The sequence below is a fragment of the Drosophila subpulchrella genome, chromosome 3L, assembly GCF_014743375.2.
Source record: "Drosophila subpulchrella strain 33 F10 #4 breed RU33 chromosome 3L, RU_Dsub_v1.1 Primary Assembly, whole genome shotgun sequence".
NCBI lineage: Eukaryota > Metazoa > Arthropoda > Insecta > Diptera > Drosophilidae > Drosophila > Drosophila subpulchrella.
The window spans coordinates 25,639,244-25,657,402 of record NC_050612.1 but is presented as its reverse complement, the minus strand read 5'-3'; the positions used below and the strand labels follow the sequence as shown (position 1 = coordinate 25,657,402).

At 40.0% G+C, this 18,159-nt stretch overlaps 1 protein-coding gene across 8 annotated transcripts in view; it reads left to right on the top strand.

Annotated features, from left to right (window-relative positions):
* The window catches only part of LOC119553817 (RNA-binding protein Musashi homolog Rbp6), a 185,806-nt gene that overhangs the window by 66,950 nt on the left and 100,697 nt on the right, over window positions 1–18,159 (top strand). For all 8 annotated transcript variants that reach the window (XR_005219785.1, XM_037864442.1, XM_037864443.1 and 5 more), the window contains exons 5-6: window positions 12,847–12,931; window positions 15,052–15,093. Coding sequence is in view for 7 of the 8 variants with exons in the window: in XM_037864442.1 (XP_037720370.1) it covers window positions 12,847–12,931; window positions 15,052–15,093 (127 nt within the window). In the remaining variant the exon portion in view is untranslated. The remainder of the gene's footprint in view (window positions 1–12,846; window positions 12,932–15,051; window positions 15,094–18,159) is intronic.

Here is an 18,159-nt window from a genome sequence, read left to right as displayed (position 1 = left end):
GATTCTGTTTCCATTTTCTACATAGAAAGTTAAAGACCGCCCAACTAGCAAGTGTTTATGTTCCTGTTTCTTTTTGCACTAATTAAGCGTTTTATGGGGCGTATACACAATGCGCGGAAGTCCTTTTTTCCTGGCATTTTTTGTTCGCCTGGTTTAAGCAACTCCTGCTGGAATTCGTCCAACGAAATATATCTTTGTTTTAATTGAATTTCATCTAATGTCAGTGGAGTGGCGGCGAAGCTTTCAGGTTAACAAGCGACGAAAGTTTATGCCACCTTCCTGCATTTCTCTGCTTTTATTTTTACCTCTGCTCCCGACTCTTTTCCACTCGCAGGATCAGGCGTCGTGTGTCCTTTCGCCTTTGTGCATGTCATGTTGGCTGGCAAAATTTTTATGAACTGCGTGCAGCTGAAGCTGGGAGCAGTATCTCGTACTGCCAGCACAGTAAAACAGTTGGCACTTCCCCACTGCCGACGACCCCCGTGGAAAAGTATCTCGAAGGGTGGCAGGTGCTCCCTACCCTCTGGTAGTTGTAAATTCCGCAGCTCTATTTGTTGCCGTCGCCGTTGTGCCGTTCTGTTGCCTGATATCATCGTGTCAGGGATTTCTAGCAAAATTTAATAAAAACTTTATGTCGCTTAAAAGAATGTTTATGGAAATTTTTCACTTAAACTTGCGCAAAGTAATAAATGTAAACAGAATTCCTGAGAAGGTGCGACAACAAAATTCAAAACCGGAAGACAGGGAAGGATACGGAGGATGGAAAAGGGGGGGGGAGGGGAGGGGGCAGAGCAACAAGCTGCACGCAAAGTTGCCGCAGCGAGAGTCAACAGTGTGGTTAATAAATATGCGCCCCAGTCCCGAAACAGGATACAAGGATACGCCGCTAGGATCAGCCATCAGCAGGCAATGCATACTTATAGGCCACCTCCGCTAACTTGTTACACTGCGATAAAAAGTTCTAACCAGAAAAAGGTAGCAAGAGCATTGAGGATTTAGATTTGCTTATTGTGGCGATACCACCGATTTTTTTTAACAATGCTTGAGAATTAATTCTATTAAAAAAGATTTAGGAAATACTATATTGTTTTCATTTTATTTACCAGGAAAAGCCTTATGAATTATACTTGTAATGATGCTAAAAGATATAAACTAAAGACCATAATAAATAAATTCTTAGAAGATGGCTTACTCAGGTTATGCATATATAATGTTTTAAATAATATCAAACCTTTTGAAATATTTATCAAATCTATTCTAGGTTTCTTAAGTATTTTACTGATCCTGAAGGGTAAATGAAAATAAATTCATTTCGTTCTCTGTTCTCATCCCTTCTCCTTTAAGTTATTGTTAAGTTATTTTAAAAAATATCTAACCTTTTAAAATATTTAACAAATTCATAAGAACTTTCTTAAGTATTAATAAAAATATTTTGTTAAGTTAAATGTATTAATTTCTTTCCCTGTACTCATCCCTTTTCCCTTTTCTGCGTTAGATAGATGCCCTAAGATATCTCACTTCAAATGAGATTGTATATTACAATAAAATGGAGTGAAGTACAAATTAGAAAACTTGCAAATAAATTTTAAGAGCACAAAATGAACAACACTGGCAGCGGGAGGAAAAAACCAAAAAAAAAAATGGGAAAAAAGGCAATAGCCGGGAAAAACAAAATGAAAGCAAATGGCAAACAAAACACATTCACAGAAAAAAGACTGAGAGGGGAAAATAGCGAAAAACTTTTGCAAGTTGAGCGGGAATTTTCTTGCGGGTGGGAAGACAAAGCGGGGTCGCTCAAGTGCAGCAACAATAAAAAATTGAGTAAAATGGGAAATGGCAGCGCCGGCTAAGGAAAACTCAGCGCCCAACCACCTCCATTTCTCCTTCGCATAAGTAAATCCAAACAATTTATTGTTGTACTTTTAGCATTCTTCTTGTGCACGTTGTTGTTTTTCTTGGTGTTGTTGCTGCTGCTGCTGCTGCTGCTGCTGCCATTGAAGCAAACATAAGCGACTTTTCAATGAGTTTCGAAAGTTATTGAAACATAAATTATATCGCACGGCGCACGCACGCCAAGAGCAGAAAGGTCCGCCCCCATTTTCCGACCCACGGAAAACCCCACGCGGAAAACACAACCACAGCAACAGCACAACACCCTTTTGTGTGTGCGTGTGTATCTGTGTGTGTGTGTGTGTGTTTGGCAATTAAGTTACATTTTTTTCCGCCGCCGCTTGTTAATGTTTTTCGGTTTTTATTTCGCGTTACACGCGCCAGCAGAAAATTTTCGCTTTTATTTATTTGCCGGACACACACGGCGAATGTTTACCTGAATCTGTATCGAATGAGAAATCGCATTTTCCACCCGCGCGCAATGTTGCATAATAAATTTAACGGGTTTTTAGATAAGAGCCGGGCCACCATATAAAAAAAATAAAATAAAAAGCGGGCTGGTCCAAAGGGATAAGCCAAATAAAAGGGCAAAAAATGGTGGAAACATTTTGCACAACCATTAAATGCTTTGGCTTTGATAAACTTTTAGATAGAAGTTCGATTTCGTAAGGCAAATTTTCGCGACATAACTCAATCGAAATGGCAACTCACTCCCAAAAAAAAAAAGAAACCCGCTGCCAAATGGTTTTTAAATGAGAAATGTTTTTTTTTTTTGGATAAAGAACAAGCAGCGAACTTTGAAAAGATTTAACAAAGACAAAGTGTTTTTGGTGCAAATGAAGATTAAGGGTTGATTAAAGCAATTTCACGCAGGCCAAATGTTTTATATCTGGCATTTAACGGCCTTTGATAATATGCACTTAATACTTGGGTAATCCCCCCCGTTTTGTGCGGCACATTTAATATCCTTGTAATAATTTATGTACAACTTCAAACTCGTATTTGTCTCGCTCTAACGCACTCTCTCTTGGTGGACATAATTAACTCAATTTAATCACTTTGCCGAGCTCGCAGCTTTAGTGCGCCACTTTATGTGTTTTAGTGGGGGTTCCTTTTTTTTTTTGGGTGAAGCAGGGGATTTTTCTTGTTTGCCGGCGACCTTCTGGCATTGACCACTCCGTAGGGGGGGGGTTTTCCGGTAGGTTTGGGGTGGTACTTTAGACCGATCTCACATATTCGGCCAAACGCGAATGGCAGCTGCGCTTTGCCCTTTTCATGTTAATTTCCTACGTACAAAACCAAATGGCTTTATATTTCCCCCCATCCCTCCTCGCTTTTCCCCCTGCTGTTGCATATGTTGAGTGTCCAAGTGTGCGAGTGTGTGTTTGTGTGTAGCAATTTTTCATCATTAATTATGGCGGCGCTGGGCAAGTGTGAGTGCGAGTCTGTGTGGGCCAAACATCAGTCAGTTACAGGAGGCAAAAGACCATTAGGACGTCCCAGTCATCGGCCAAGCTGGTTGAGATGTCACTCACACACGCACACAGCAAAAAATGGTTCATAAGGATCAAGATTCCTTTAATTATTTGCGTTTCCCAAAGGGTTTTCTTATGGAAAAGTGCCCAAATCAGAGTTTTTGATCGATGTTAAGAACGAACCTTTTAATTAGAAAATCTTAATTTGTATATCCTCATGGAAAATTAAAAATATATGAACGTGTGCATTGATTACATACTTTTCAACAGCTTATAAAGAGACTTAAATAAGCTTTAAGGTGTTTTTTGAATAAAATAGATAGGTTAGAGCTTTTTAAAAATGTCCATTGAAATGTGTATTTTAATTAGATTCAATTTACTAAGATATAGTGGTTCAAATGGAATCTATCAGAATAAGTAGTCCCATTCTATCCTCAAACATTTGATATACAACATTTGCTGTTTTACCAAATATTCTATTCTCAAATAAAAAGGTTATTGCAAACAATCCTTTATTTATATCCTTTATTTCCAGTGCACACACACTTGTGTGTTGTCAACGTCAACCCCACTTTTTCACTTTTCCCCGCCATTGTTACTGTTGATTATTTCATGCGCTTTCTCTGCCCGCGCATTTTTATGCGCATTTTATGTTTGTATTCGTATGAAAAGAAAAACCCAGCCTTCCAAAAATAAAAGACGGAAAAAAAGTGCAGAATAAAGGAGGGAATATTTTTATGATCCCCACAGACTCCCCTAATCACTCACTCCCTTGTAATTGCTTTGCGCACCGCACTCTTACATAATAATAATAAAATGAATTATAAAATAAAGTCACCTTTCTGCGGGGACCTGAGACTTTCTGTTAGCCAGCTGCCGCAGAATTTAATGTGGCAACGACACTCAAAAATTGACATTAGCAGCAGGCATACGACGAAACCATAAAAACATAACAAATGGCCGGCCATAATGTGTGTCCTTAAACTGTCACTAAATCGATAAATTTTCATAATGGCCGGGCCATTTAAATATTTAGCCGAAATGTTGGGGCAAAACCCCTTTTCGGGTTTCCTCGCCAGCGCCTTGTTCTTGTGTCTGGATTAATAAAATTACCCAAGACCCACGCATAGATAGCGAAAATGGGGTGAGCAAGAGGGTTTTTTCGGATAGGTGGGTGGGGTCGAGGTTATGGGGGGTTTTTCCGGAGAGGGTGGGGGTTTTACATCAACGCAAGGGCACGCACACACACAACTCGAGGTGGACTCGACATCGTTGACGGGGTGGCGACATAGTCGTCTTAAATGTCTCCATGCCAGGCTTGAGTAGCCTCAGCGCGCTAGAAAGGAAAACAGGAAAATAAAACAAGAAGACGGAGAAAAAATAGTAATAACTACTAAGAAAATGTTTTGATTTGATATTTAAAAATGATATATTGTTTTGAAACATTAAATAATCAGACAGTCATTATTAAGGTTCCATATATGGAATTTCTATGGAAATTATATACGTATTTCAAACCAACATTTATTTATATTTTAACAATATTAATAAAAATAGTATTAAAAAGAATCTTCCTATCATTACAAAAACCAATTTAAATTATTTAAAGGAACATGAAAAAGTTTGAGATACCAAATCTGTAATTTTGTTCATATAACATTTGTGAATAGAATGCAATTTGCTCAAAAAGATCTTTTAAAAGAGTCCTATAAAAGCATTTAAAAATTAAAATATTAACTAAATAAAGTATATTTATTGGAAATGCATTCATATCAAAGCTAATATATACAAGTAAAGCGATCCTGACCAATTTCGTAAATATTTTCTTCGCCTGTAGAAGGGGGTTAGTGGGCCCAAGTAGACCGAGGGGCTGGGGATTGTGGGTGGCAAGAGGTTGCCACTCACGCAGGCCCAGTTAAGTGTGCGTGTTCAAGGATGCATTTTTGTGCCCAGGAAAACGACACGACACAAAACGAAACGAAACAAAGACAAAGGCATAAAAACGTGCAAAATGGGCGTGGGCGGCGCCTCTACTTTGTCCTTACCCCCAACTCACCCTCCTGGCCCCGCCCCTGCTTCTGACATCCCAATTTTGCTCCCCTCGAAAGAGCAGAGCCCTCCGCCCGGCCTGTGTAGGCTTATAAAGTGCGAGGCGAGCCAAGGCAGGAAGCCACTTGTGAAAGTTTCATGCACGCGGCCCCACTTCACACGACAGCAGTCAGCCAGGGGTGGCGAAGGGGCTCGGGGGCGCTGCCAAGGAAAAACTCAAGAAAGAAACTGATCGAATGAAAGATGCCACGCACTTCCAAGATTGAAGGTGATTTTATGGGAAAAAGAAAAGGTTGTAAGACTTTCTTTCATTTTTTTTCCTTCTTCACTTTTAAAAAAAAAAGTTTTGGACATCAATAAGATTTAGATTTTACGACTTTATAGACCATATAACCCCCAAAGATTTTCATAAAAAGCTTATCTTAACTTAATCCTCAATAAACCTCAAAAAACTACTACTCCTAACGATTTTCATAAAAAGCTAATCTTAACTTAAGCCTCAATAAATGTCAAAAAAAAAAAAAAATATTTTTAATTGATTTCCTATAAAGAACAAACGATCTATTCCAGATCCAAGTTGAAAGAAAATATTATAAGTTTTATTTGTTTTACCATTTTCATTTCTGTTTTCTGCATATAACACGTTCGTTTTTAGCCTCTTTAAATATTATGGTTGGAATATGATCAGCTAAATAATAAAGTAAAAATCAAAATAAGGCTTAATACATTTTTTTTTTTAATTTTAAAGAGTTTGGGTTAATTTTATTTATGAATTTCCAACTCAAGGGTATTAAAGAAGCCTGGACGAACGGCACAAAGGCGGCGTCTTGGACCGCCTGCAAGTGCTTGTTAGTGCGCTCGGGATTTGACGTTTCGCTGTAGCCGGGACTTAGAAGAGCCGGCTCTCTTGCAGCTCCAGCCTCAGTCCCAGAATCCTCGGCCTCTTCATCCTGCCACGCCCCCTGCCACCTTGCCGCCACCCCCCTCTCAACCCGCGAGGCACTCCACTGTCGTCGTCTTAAGTTGCATTCCTTCTCGCAATTGTTCGTTCGGGGCGCTTTTGTTTTGTTGTTTCGAAATTTTTACACGAAAAAGTCATTTGAATATGCGTTGCCTACCTCCTCGGATTGAAAGTTTTGTTAGCCGTCAGCTACTTTCGTTGAGCCCCCTCCACCACCCCTTGGTGAAATTCCGCCCCCTTGCCATAAGGTTGAGGGCATGGCTTGCGGCTTCTTTGCTTTTTAGCCGCGCATAGACAATATAATGTTCGCCTGCATTTCCAGCCTTGACTGCAACTTGTATATTAACAATACTAAAGGGAAAAGGGGGCGGGGCTAACAGGAGGGGTCACTAAAGGGGTTAAGAGAGATAAGGGGGGCCAGGGGGATGCCGGAGACACAGAGACAATTGTTTTCTTACTTCCGCTGACTTCAAGAGCAATTCACAGTAGTTTGTCATTCTGTCTGGCACTGAGGTCAGTTGAGGTTGAGGCAATTAAGAGATATAAGAAAATGGTTTGGGCTTCAGGGCGGGGTTTCGAGGGTCAGGATTTCCATTTCCAGCTCCTTCAGGTGCCCATCTAATGGCTTTCATTTGATGCGCATATTAAGTAGTGTACGTAGCACAGAATCATTTAAATTGGAAGTCCCTTAAAAATGAATATTAAATTTGTAGGTACTAAAAAAACGAAATAAGCGTATCAAAATTTAGTATTATTAAAAGCAGTTCCGTTCCCATTTTGACAAACATGAAGTGTTGAGGATTAGAGAATTCAACAACAAACTCATAGAGGCATTCCACTTCCAAATCGGGATTGAATAACTCAAGTTACAGAATCTGGAAGTGCAGTTTAGGGCTCCCTTTCTGGAAGCCATTGGAAATGTGGAAAAATTGAACATGAAAATGGGTTACAATTTGGACCCTCTTTAAAAAAGAAAATTTAAGTGTAGAATATCAGAGAATACAACCACAAACTAAAGGAGGTATCACACTTCAAAATCGGAGTCCAATTACTCGAGTTATGGAAACAGGAAGAGCAGTTTTGTGCTCCCTTTCTGGAAGCCATTGGAAATGCGGAAAAATTGAACATGAAAATGGGTTACAATTTGGACCCTATTTTAAAAGAAAAATTTGAATGTAGTATATTAGAGAATTCAACCACAAACTCATAGAGGTATCCCACTTCCAAATCGGGACTCAATTACTCAAGCTATGGAATCTGGAAGTGCAGTTTTGGGCTCCCTTTCTGGAAGCCATTGGAAATGTGGAAAAATTGAACATGAAAATGGGTAAATATTTTGACCCTCTTTAAAAAGGAAAATTTAAATGCAGAATATCAAAAAATTCAACCACAAACTCAAGGAGGTATCACACTTATAAATCGGAGTCCAATTACTCAAGTTATGGAATCTGGAAGTGCAGTTTTGGGCTCCCTTTCTGGAAGCCATTGGAAATGGGGAAAAATCGAACATGAAAATGGGTTAAAATTTGGATTCTCCTTAAAATGGAAAATTTAATTGAAGAATATCAGAAAATTCAACCACAAACTCATAGAGGTATTCCACTCCGAAATCGGGATTCAATTACTCAAGTTATAGAATCTGGAAGTGCAGTTTTGGGTTCCGATTCTGAAAGCAAATGGGATGGAAAAGTCAAACATGATTTCGGAGGATCGAATTTCAATTAATTATAAGGAGCGTAAACTTTTGGTTTCAAATGTAACCTCTTGTAAATTTACATAGTTTGGAACAGATATTTAAATAGGATCTCCTCCGTGTGTGGGAAGGCAATTCAATCCCCTTGTTCCACTTTGTGCCGTTAAACCTTACTCAATTTCAAATAATCTTTGCCCTGGATATCCTGGATTGTATTTACTCTGTGCCAACCCATCCCCCCGTCATTTGCCTTTAAATGAGCTTTCGGTTACAGTTTTGGCAATTGCCTGGGGGCGGAATAACCTCATCATCATCGTGCACCTGATCACTGGACATATGCTGGGACTTCTAATACTGTTATCTGCTCCCATTACAAACACACACACAGATACACACACACACACACGAGGCAACACCTTGATGTGAACTTTGACCGTTTTGGTAACTCATTTAGTTAGATTATTTACGGTAATCCAAGACGCCAGCCACAAGCCAACCGCCAACTTAACTGCAGACACTCTCTGTTGGCCAGAATAGCATGGCTCCTTTATTTTGCCGCTGCCCCTTCGGGCCAACTACATCCTTTCACCGGAATGGGTATTAGTATGAGTATCTACGGGCTAAATACATGCAAGTTGTTTTGCTAAATTGTGCGTAAGCTCAAGAGCAGCAGCAGCAACAAGGATCTTCGGGAAAGTTTCTCAAGCTCTGCCATGCCAATTCAAATAACACTTTTATTTCGCTCTCAGCCGCCCCGCTCTCCTTTTGGCCCTGTTTTTTGGTACGTGTCTGCGGTGTTTGTATGTGTTACATGATTGCCACGCCCCCTTTTCCTTGGGCTTGGGCTCGAGCTTGGCTCACCTGTCGCACCTTTCCCTAACCCTCTTTTTTTTGGCTGTGAAGGGGGGGGGGGGGGATATACGGCATCATCCTTGGCTGCTGGCAGCTTGTGTGCGTGCGCTCATTAGCATTCTGAAACGGCTTTATAAAATTCAACAAGCAACCCAAGTTGCATGTTCGCTAGGAGGGTGGCGGAGGGGGAGGGTGGGCGTAATACAGCCACCCCACCACCCACTGCCCATTCGGCACCCACGCCACAGAAAACCCCCTTTCTTGTCGGAGGCTGCATGTCTCTGCTGTTGCCCTTGTTGTTGCCTAGTTTCTATTTCTTTGTCTAAGTTTGCACACGGCGAACAAATAACCTTTACACGATCTAAGTCCTATTTCTAGGTTCGAGAAATCTTAAGAACTAGATCTTTAAAAAATTAATACACTGAATATCTTAATATTTCTTAGAATTTATCTAAATTGCTTTGTATAAATATTATTTTTTTAATTCCTAACTTAGTACTCGCCCCTTTTCTGATTTTGATTATCGAAAAAAGTTGGCAATTCGACTTTGAATCTGTTTTTTATGTACTTTGGGAAACTGTTAGTCAATATTGTTATATTCTCCGATCAAATTTATAAATTATATAGTTGATAAGCAACTTGTATCTAAGAATAACATTTTTAAACCAACTTAATATGGATTAATGTGTATTCCAGTAAAGCCCTCTAGAGGGTAAGTTTGACCAGGTTTATTTAAAAATGGAACAGAATATGATAATAAAATATTTGACTAAATAACAAAACATTTTATTTTTGTAGTCTTTGATAATATATTAAATCTACGCTCCTTTTTATTCGTTTCATTTATTACGATACATTTAACTTTCTGCACATTGAAAGTTTAAAAGATTACTTGAACTTGTGTTAATGAATACCAAAGTAAAGTTAATACAAAATTAGCTGATTTGTATGTATCATTTAATTTTTAAACCAATTAAAAATGGTAATTATATTTTTTATATTTCCCATATCATATTTTTTAAGTTCTGATAAATATTATAAAATATTTGCTTATGTCGGTACCCAAGTCCTGGTTCTACTCTCCTTATTTTCCCTGTGTATTTGTGTGTGCGTTTTTTCATTGTTGTTGCCTGCACACATTCTGTTGTTATCCTGAGCACTCCATCCCCCCTCCCCACCACTCTTTCTGTCTCGCTCTTCTGCTATCCCTGTCCCTGTTTCTCGTGCGGATGCCGGTCTGCCTCGAGTTGCATAAATTGAATCTGAATTTGTGAGTAAATTGCACACAGGAGACACATTATTTTTGAGTTTTGCCTTTTAAATTTGTGGCTTTTCACTTTGAGTTGCCCCCACCAGCGCCACCCCAGAAATTGCAACAATCTCTGTCCTCAACTTTGTGGCACTTGCCCTCCCCCTCTTTTTGCTCGGCAATTTTGTGTGACCCACTTGAACATTGGATTGAAGTTACGCCTACTACCGAACCACTCTGGAAAAGCTCTCAGCTAACCAGCCACCCCCAAAATCGCCCATTTAAATCAATATTAATAGGTGCAGGCCTCTTTTTCGCAAATTGCACATTGCACAAATTGTTCGTCTATAAATACGATAAAATGTTTATTTAATATGTACCAGACCGTGCCAGCTGTACGAGAATCCAGAAAGCCAATACCAGGACAACAACAGCCACAGCAACAAATAATGACTTATCCATGGCACGTAGATGGGCTGGAAAATGGGGGCGGGGAAAATCAAAGACACTCGGGTCTGTCCTGGGCAATCCTTTTTCATATGCAAATTGTTTTTATAAATTTGCAACAAGCAATTGTTTGTTGCCATCGTTGTTGAATAGCAATTTATATGGCAAAACACCGATACAATATAGCCAAAAGAATGTCCATTGGAGAGCAGCAAACACATTTTACGGGGGATTATGGATTGTGTGGGGTAATCCCCACAGGAAAAACTTTGATTTTCCGTATTAAATTTAGCACAACCTCAAATTTAATCCTTGCTTATGAATAATTGCCCTTCAGTAGGCAATAAAATTTCAATGAAACAATTACATGTCCGCATTATCTGTTTAACTTTCAATTACAAATGATTTAACTGACAAGTAAATTGTATGGAAAAACGCAAACAATAAAACTGTATGTCAAAAGTGGAGCAGAAAAGGGGTTGAGATGGGTTAAGCCAGCTATACGAATCGGGTTCGGTGGGTTAAGGGTGGGGATAAATGGAAATTACCGAGAATTTCTATGACACGCATGCATTATTGTAATGAAATTAACTAGCTTGGTATTTCAGGATTGCAAAGAAAAACATTTGCGCTTACATTTGTGCTTTTAATTTGGAAATTGCCATTTTGCAAGTGCCTTGCATTTTGTGCTGATTAAATTTCAATTTAAAGTGCCAACTACTATATGAGTTATTTCGATCCATTTGCAAGCAGCTGAACTAGTAACTCAGCTTATTATAAATGCAGTTGTACAAATTAATTGCTCTGCACTTATTCCGCCATTAATGACAGAGTATAGCTTTTAGCCAGTTAATTATTTGGAAATAGCCTGTATTTATGATTTATCGCAAGGTCAGGGCCAAATATTATATAGAACTGTTCTGCGAAATTATATTGATACACTGGCATTTTATAATGCCACTTAAGTTCAAACATATTTAATGGTTATTCCTATAAAAGATATCATACGTTTTATAGCCTTAACATTATTAGATTATGATTTATAGGATTCTATATTAAATATTTATTGGTATTTCTTTATCTAATTGATTTCCGTTGGAACTCAAGTGAAACCCTTTAAATAATCACTATTACTGCTCTAAACATTTCTATCTTGACCGTGACACACCTGAAACCGAAGGTATATGTGTGTTTTCATCACGGGTTGTTTGGCTTTTAGCCATCGCTAGTTGACCATTCGGACCTGAATATGTTAACTGGGCCTGGCCGGCGATCCCATCCTGGTTTCTGGGCCACACAAAGTGGAATCAGGACCGTAACAATTGCCACAATTGCAATAGAATCGTCGTTAATTACTGTCTGTGCTTGCGGTTCTCGGTGGGCTCGGATTGAGTGGGTTGGTGGTGCAGGCCGGGTGGTTTCCGATGGGTGTGGGTGGGTGGGTTACTGGTGGTACTGCCACCAATGGTGGGCTTAAAAGAGCAAGACAAATACGAGCATGTGTCTGGGCCGGGCTCTGAAAGAAGTTGTGAGTTTCGCAGCAAAGGAGGCGAGGCATCGTTAAGCGTTGCTGCCAAGTGGCAAAACTCAAATAAACATAAACGTGCACACAGGCGGCGTGGTGAGGAGGGGTTAAAAGGGGGCAGCACAGCCTTGCCACAGCCCAAAATCTCTGAGCTGGTTTGTTGTCTTTGCCTGTCTCGTTTCGTTTCGTTTCGTTTCGCTGGCATGGGAGACTCATTAAAATGCAGTGCGAGATAATAAGCATTTTAATTAAATATTTAACAAGAATAAGTTTATCACAACACGAACGAAAGAAACGGGCACAGGAACACCATTTTGTAGAGCGAGATGCGGTACGGCGTGTAATGGCTTGTAAGCGTCTGCCTTCGAACAGTTCGGAAAAAGGGGCATTTGCGGGATGGGAGATACTGGGGGGACTTAGACTGCTCATTTGGCCCCGTCTCTTAGCCCTACACTCCCCCCTTTTGCCGGCAATATTTTGATGTAATTTGAGCGCCTAATTGGCGCACGTGCTAAACTGACGATGGCAGGTTCAACTTTGGCCGGGTCTCCTGTTTCGCTCTTTCTGTTTTTCTGGTCCCCGTTCTGGTTTTTTGGTCCTGGCTCTGGTTCAGGTTCAGTTACTTGGCTCTTGGCTTGGGTAAATATTTGCCGAACTTCTCGCTAACCGTCTCCTGTTTACATCTCCTTCCAAATCTACTTGCAGAGGCTTCGGCTTTGTCACATTCAGCGATCCAAATAGCGTAGATAAGGTACTCACCCAAGGCACACACGAGCTGGATGGCAAAAAGGTAAATGTTACACACGAACTCATCGCTTTTTTTTGTTATTTTTCAAACAGCAAAACTCCACTTTAACTATGCTAAATATTTGCTCAAAAGCATCATCATCATCATACCCCCAATATTTCCCCAGCCCTCTATTGACAGCAATTAGAAAGTCAAAGCATAACAGTATGGCTAAAAAAAGAGGCATGCAAAAGTTGCCAAAAAATAGGGCCCAAAAAGCCAAACAATTTTTAATTAGCTGATATGACAGGCGCGATGAACATCAATGAGCTGCAATGGTTATTTTTTTAGTTACCCTTTTGCGAAAAATTTAGCCTTTTAGGACTGGAAACTGATTTTTGAAAAGTAAAAATTAAAAGATAATATATATATTTTTTTACTATTAAAAAAATTGAAGTAATCTGTTTTATGAAAATTAAAATATATATATATAAAATATATTTGTTATATTAAACAAAATGAAGTTGAGTAAGTATACATCTAAAAAAAATTAATTTGAATAAATTGATACAATCTTTTTGATTTTCTAACATTTGGCTACAAAATGTAATTTTTTCTATACCTTAGTTAGGTATATTCCATTCATTTCCAATCCGCGTTATTAGTCAGTTTACCGCCAAGATGTCGTATCTCCATTTTATCCATTTAATTAATCGGCTTCGGCAAGCGCTGTTCATTCCTCTGCATAAATACATTTCCGAAAGCGCCTTCCTTCCGCCTTTTCTATAGGTGGAAATGGCAATTGATTAGCTGCCGGCGGGAGTACAGTGGAGACCCGCTAATGATACATGCCCACGCATTACGCATACGCCGCATGGGCATTAGCCTAATTGAGTGAAGCCGGACTGTTTTGGTCCTTCGTCCTGCGGTCCGATGTCCGTTGTCCATCCGATCATCCTTTTATGCTCGCCAACTGTAAATAAAATGCGCAGCCAGCATTTATGTGCAATTTTTTTTTTGAGCCGCCGTTTTTGTTTGTTCCGCAACTGCATTTACATGCGACTACGTGTAATGTTTATATCTATGTGCATATAGATATATATCCACTATATACACGTCTTCCTGACTTTCGGATGGTCAGGGATTTTCGTGTTTCCGTTTGGCTGCACAGCGACGCAAAACGAAACGAATTCATTTCATTTCGTTACGGTTTTTCGGCCTGATGTATTTCAAAAAGGCAAAAGCATCGACATCGACAACCTCCGAAAACCGTAAACCGTTCGGCACTCAGCGCTGATTAGTTTTAATTTTAATCTAAAAATCAATTTCCCGCCGTGCGGCTTCTCTTGTTTTTCGTCCTGCACACAGGAAATCAACACGGCAAACGGCAAAACACAACACGAACAAAAACAGAAACGGCAATGGCAACCAAAGCTGGCCGCATGTCCTGCCTATCCTGTGACAGATTTTCCCCGTGTATATACACTGTATGTGCGAATTATTATCGCCAGAGGATATTGCGTTGCTTCCTTGCCTTCACGGCTCCTTCATTGGCTTAAGATAGCCGGATAAATGCAACAGCAGCACTTCAGCTGACAGGATTTAGTGCCACCCTCGGCTACCAGATTTTTTATTCCGGCTGTCAGGACGAGCTGTGTCCTTGCACTAATATGAAAGCCGCAGCTCGAACGCCAAATGGCGAAAGGCGAGACAGGAAAATCAGGAAAAGCGCTGGCAGAAGCTGAAAGATAGACCAGGCGAAAATGCTTAAAATTGAATTTTTATGATTTTTAATTATTTTTAATGACGCTGCTTATTGGGTAGAAGCTGCTGCGTTTTTTTTTTCTCCTTACGCCCGCTGGCCGGGCAATTTGTTACGCGTTAATTCGTGCGTGCTCAGCTTGAAGTCACCCGCTAGCAGACACCATCCATAGCAGCATCCAACCCATGGTACCACCCCAACCATCCAACCAAAACCCATACCAAGAACCGCCCCCCTTTCCCCTTGAGGCAATTTCATTTAATGTGCAGTGCAGGCTTATGCATGATTTATGCACGGCTATTAATATGAAGAGTTGTGCGAAATGTTCTTTTCATTTAAATGTCATTAAGCATACGATTTCCTACGGATCTTCCATCGACTCATGCTATATTTTCTCTATCTTTCTCTTTCTTGCCCGCAGGTCGATCCGAAAGTAGCTTTTCCGCGCCGAGCACATCCCAAGGTAAGTACCAAAGGAAATCGAAAAAGTAATATTAATCCCTTTATAATGATATAAGAAAATAAGACAGCAAAATAAATTTACTGTTTAAAGGTAAGGGTTGCTGGAAAAACAAAATAATCCTTACTTTATTACTCTTTATACCATTTAAAACTGATTTCTGATGATTGATATACTAATTTAAAACGATCTTACAAGCACATGTTTTAATTAACAAGTTTCAAAAAATATTTAGTAAGCATTTTTGTAACTAATAGTCTTTTGTATCTTGGTCATGCCTTCTCTAAATTCCTACAAAATACAGTTCTCACTCTGATATACAATCTCCCTCAAAATGCTATATAAAAAAAAGAAGATACAAACCAGCAAAAAAAAAAATCCCAAAAAAAAATTATTCGTTTTCGTGGTTTTTTGGGAGTGTGTGGTTCGAGGTGGGGATGGCAAAAGGATGTGTCATAAGTAGCAGTAAATGGCAGATGAAATTAAAAACGGAAGATGACAACAACAACAAAGCTGCCAGGACGGGCGAAGATAACTTTGTGTCTGACAGGCGTCGGTTGCGTTGGCTTCCTGCAAACCCATCACCCACCACCCACCGCCCACCGCCACGCCCCCTTGGGCCACCCAAAATGCCACCTTAACACCAGCTCTTCTTAAAGTGATGATGACAACAGAATTTCGGCAAAGAAGCAATGACATAAGGGGAACCACTGCGAACTGCTGCTGTCTGCAGCCATCGCTGCCCACCCCTCTCTTTCTTCCGCCGATTCCCCCTCTCTTTCTTCCGCCGATTCCCCATCTCTTTCTCCACTTGGCACACGCACATTTTCTACCGGTTAGACAGCGCGTTACAAATGTGCCTCTGTTTTCGGTTTTTACTGTCGTCTTTATGCTGGTATACCCTTTGTACAGGAAGAGATCCATTCGAACATCTTAAGGGGTTGATAGCAAAAAAAAGGGAAATGTTTTTATATCATATGTTATATCTTCAATTGGTTGGATCTATAATTATTGGGTACATTATACTATTGGTTCCAAACGACATCCTAAAATTGAACATATACGAAAAATGAAAAGTGTTTGTCGACCTTTTATATAAATAAATATATATAAGTAATGTTCTCTGTGAATGGAGGTTGCACCTTCTAATATTTTATGATGTATTAAGGAAATGCTGAAAAAAAAACCTATCAAATATAATATTAATAGAGACTGTATTTGTTCTATTTGTTAAAAAGCATTCTGATTAAATCTAACCTCCTTCTGAAATGAGAAATATTGGGGAATTAGAAACACTTCTAGGGCATTAAAGTTGTCATTACTTGAGGTATGTCTTAAAGACTTATTCTGCAATGAAATCCCCAAACTAACCGAGTATATATTGATATTCGACTTCTTATTCCGGGTAACTTTTTCCCGATTCGGCTGAACGACAAACCGCAAAGCACACCAAAAATACGCACGCAAATGGCACCCACACACACACTGCCACATATTACACCCACACACACACACTCGTAAGACAAGGAAACGAAGTCGAAGGCACCGCCTCCTGTTTCCGGCCACCCAAACATTCTGATCCTTCAGTTGCCGGCAACTCTCCTTGGAGCTATATGCGTGCTTATCAACACGCAGCTGATTTCCGTTGCTATTCCAGAGGCGCGTGCCTCCCAAACACTGCCCCACCCCCTCAAGAATTTCCAGCCCCACCACCCCTACAAAGTCCCCCCTCCACCCAAACACCACCCCCTCAAGCAGCAGCCAACAATTATTTACGTAATGTTATTATTATAATATTTTTTTAAACGCATTCTCACTGGATTTGCGCTGCGTTACCAAGAAGTAGACAGCCACAAGGAAGGAGCCAAAAAGGATGTTCGAGGGGGGGGGGGGGGGGGGGTTTCGGTGGTTTAAGGTTTTAAGGCGCAAAGAGGCTGAGCAGGGGGCGTGGCTAGGACGTTGGCTATGCGGCATTTTGCGAGTGGCTTTGTGTTTTGCTGGGGATCTGCTGCTACGCGCGAATATCCTCTCGCATATTAAAAGGCGTTTAAAAACATAAATCCAACGTCTAACGGCTGCTTATGAAAATTACGAGGAAAAAATGACTGACAGAGCGGGACGGCAAATGGGGTATAGAAAGAGACGGCAGGCGGCTTAGTGCGAGGCAAATGGCAGGGACACCCGAAGGAGTTTTCCTACGCAGTACGGATCAAAAAAAAAAAAAAGCAAGATATCTGGGGGAAAAAAAATTGCAGGCGACATCAAAAGCAAAAAAAAAATGGGAGAAACCCCCGAAAAGAAAGGGAAAGGGAGAAAGGGGAAGGCAGAATGATAGGGAGGACAATTTCTCGCACCGTTTGCCAGGACCAAACAACGAGGACCGGGCTAAAAGAAGGAAGGATTGCCCACAAAATGCGGCCCAAAATGCTTGCGGTTGCAGCGAAAGTTAAGAGTTTTAAAAAAGGAGCGTAGACGTAGGCAGTTGAGGACTTTTCTGGGTCTGGATGGGGCTAACGGAGGGGAACGGGAAGAAACATAATGAAATGAAGCATACTAAATGACGCTGCTAAGTTTTCGCTGGGACACACAAATACACAGAGGAATGGGCACTTGAAAAAAATATCTGATTCTTTTCTGGTTAGTTATATAATGCATTTAAATATGTTTTTAAGAATTTTCTCCTTATATTTTATTACTTAGAAATAATATTTAGAGATCGTATTGTATATGCAAAGCCGTATTGCAATCCAATATAATAAGATATGATGTCAAGTAATAACATTTCTTATCCAGAATATAACATTTTTAGCCAAGATGAAACTTAAAACATTTACATCACAAAGTAGTGAAAAATAGCATTTAACATGTTCTTAGGCTAACACATATTTTTAAATTTAACAATTGAATGTTAAGAATTTTTTTCAGTGTTTTGGCACACACACGCATACCGCGCCATAATGAAATGCGAAAAAATGATGATGATATTTTTGGACCATAAAATGCAGATGAGCCGACTAAGCAGAAAATAGTGTCGCAGCTGGAGAAGAGGGGACATTCTCTGCATCAGGG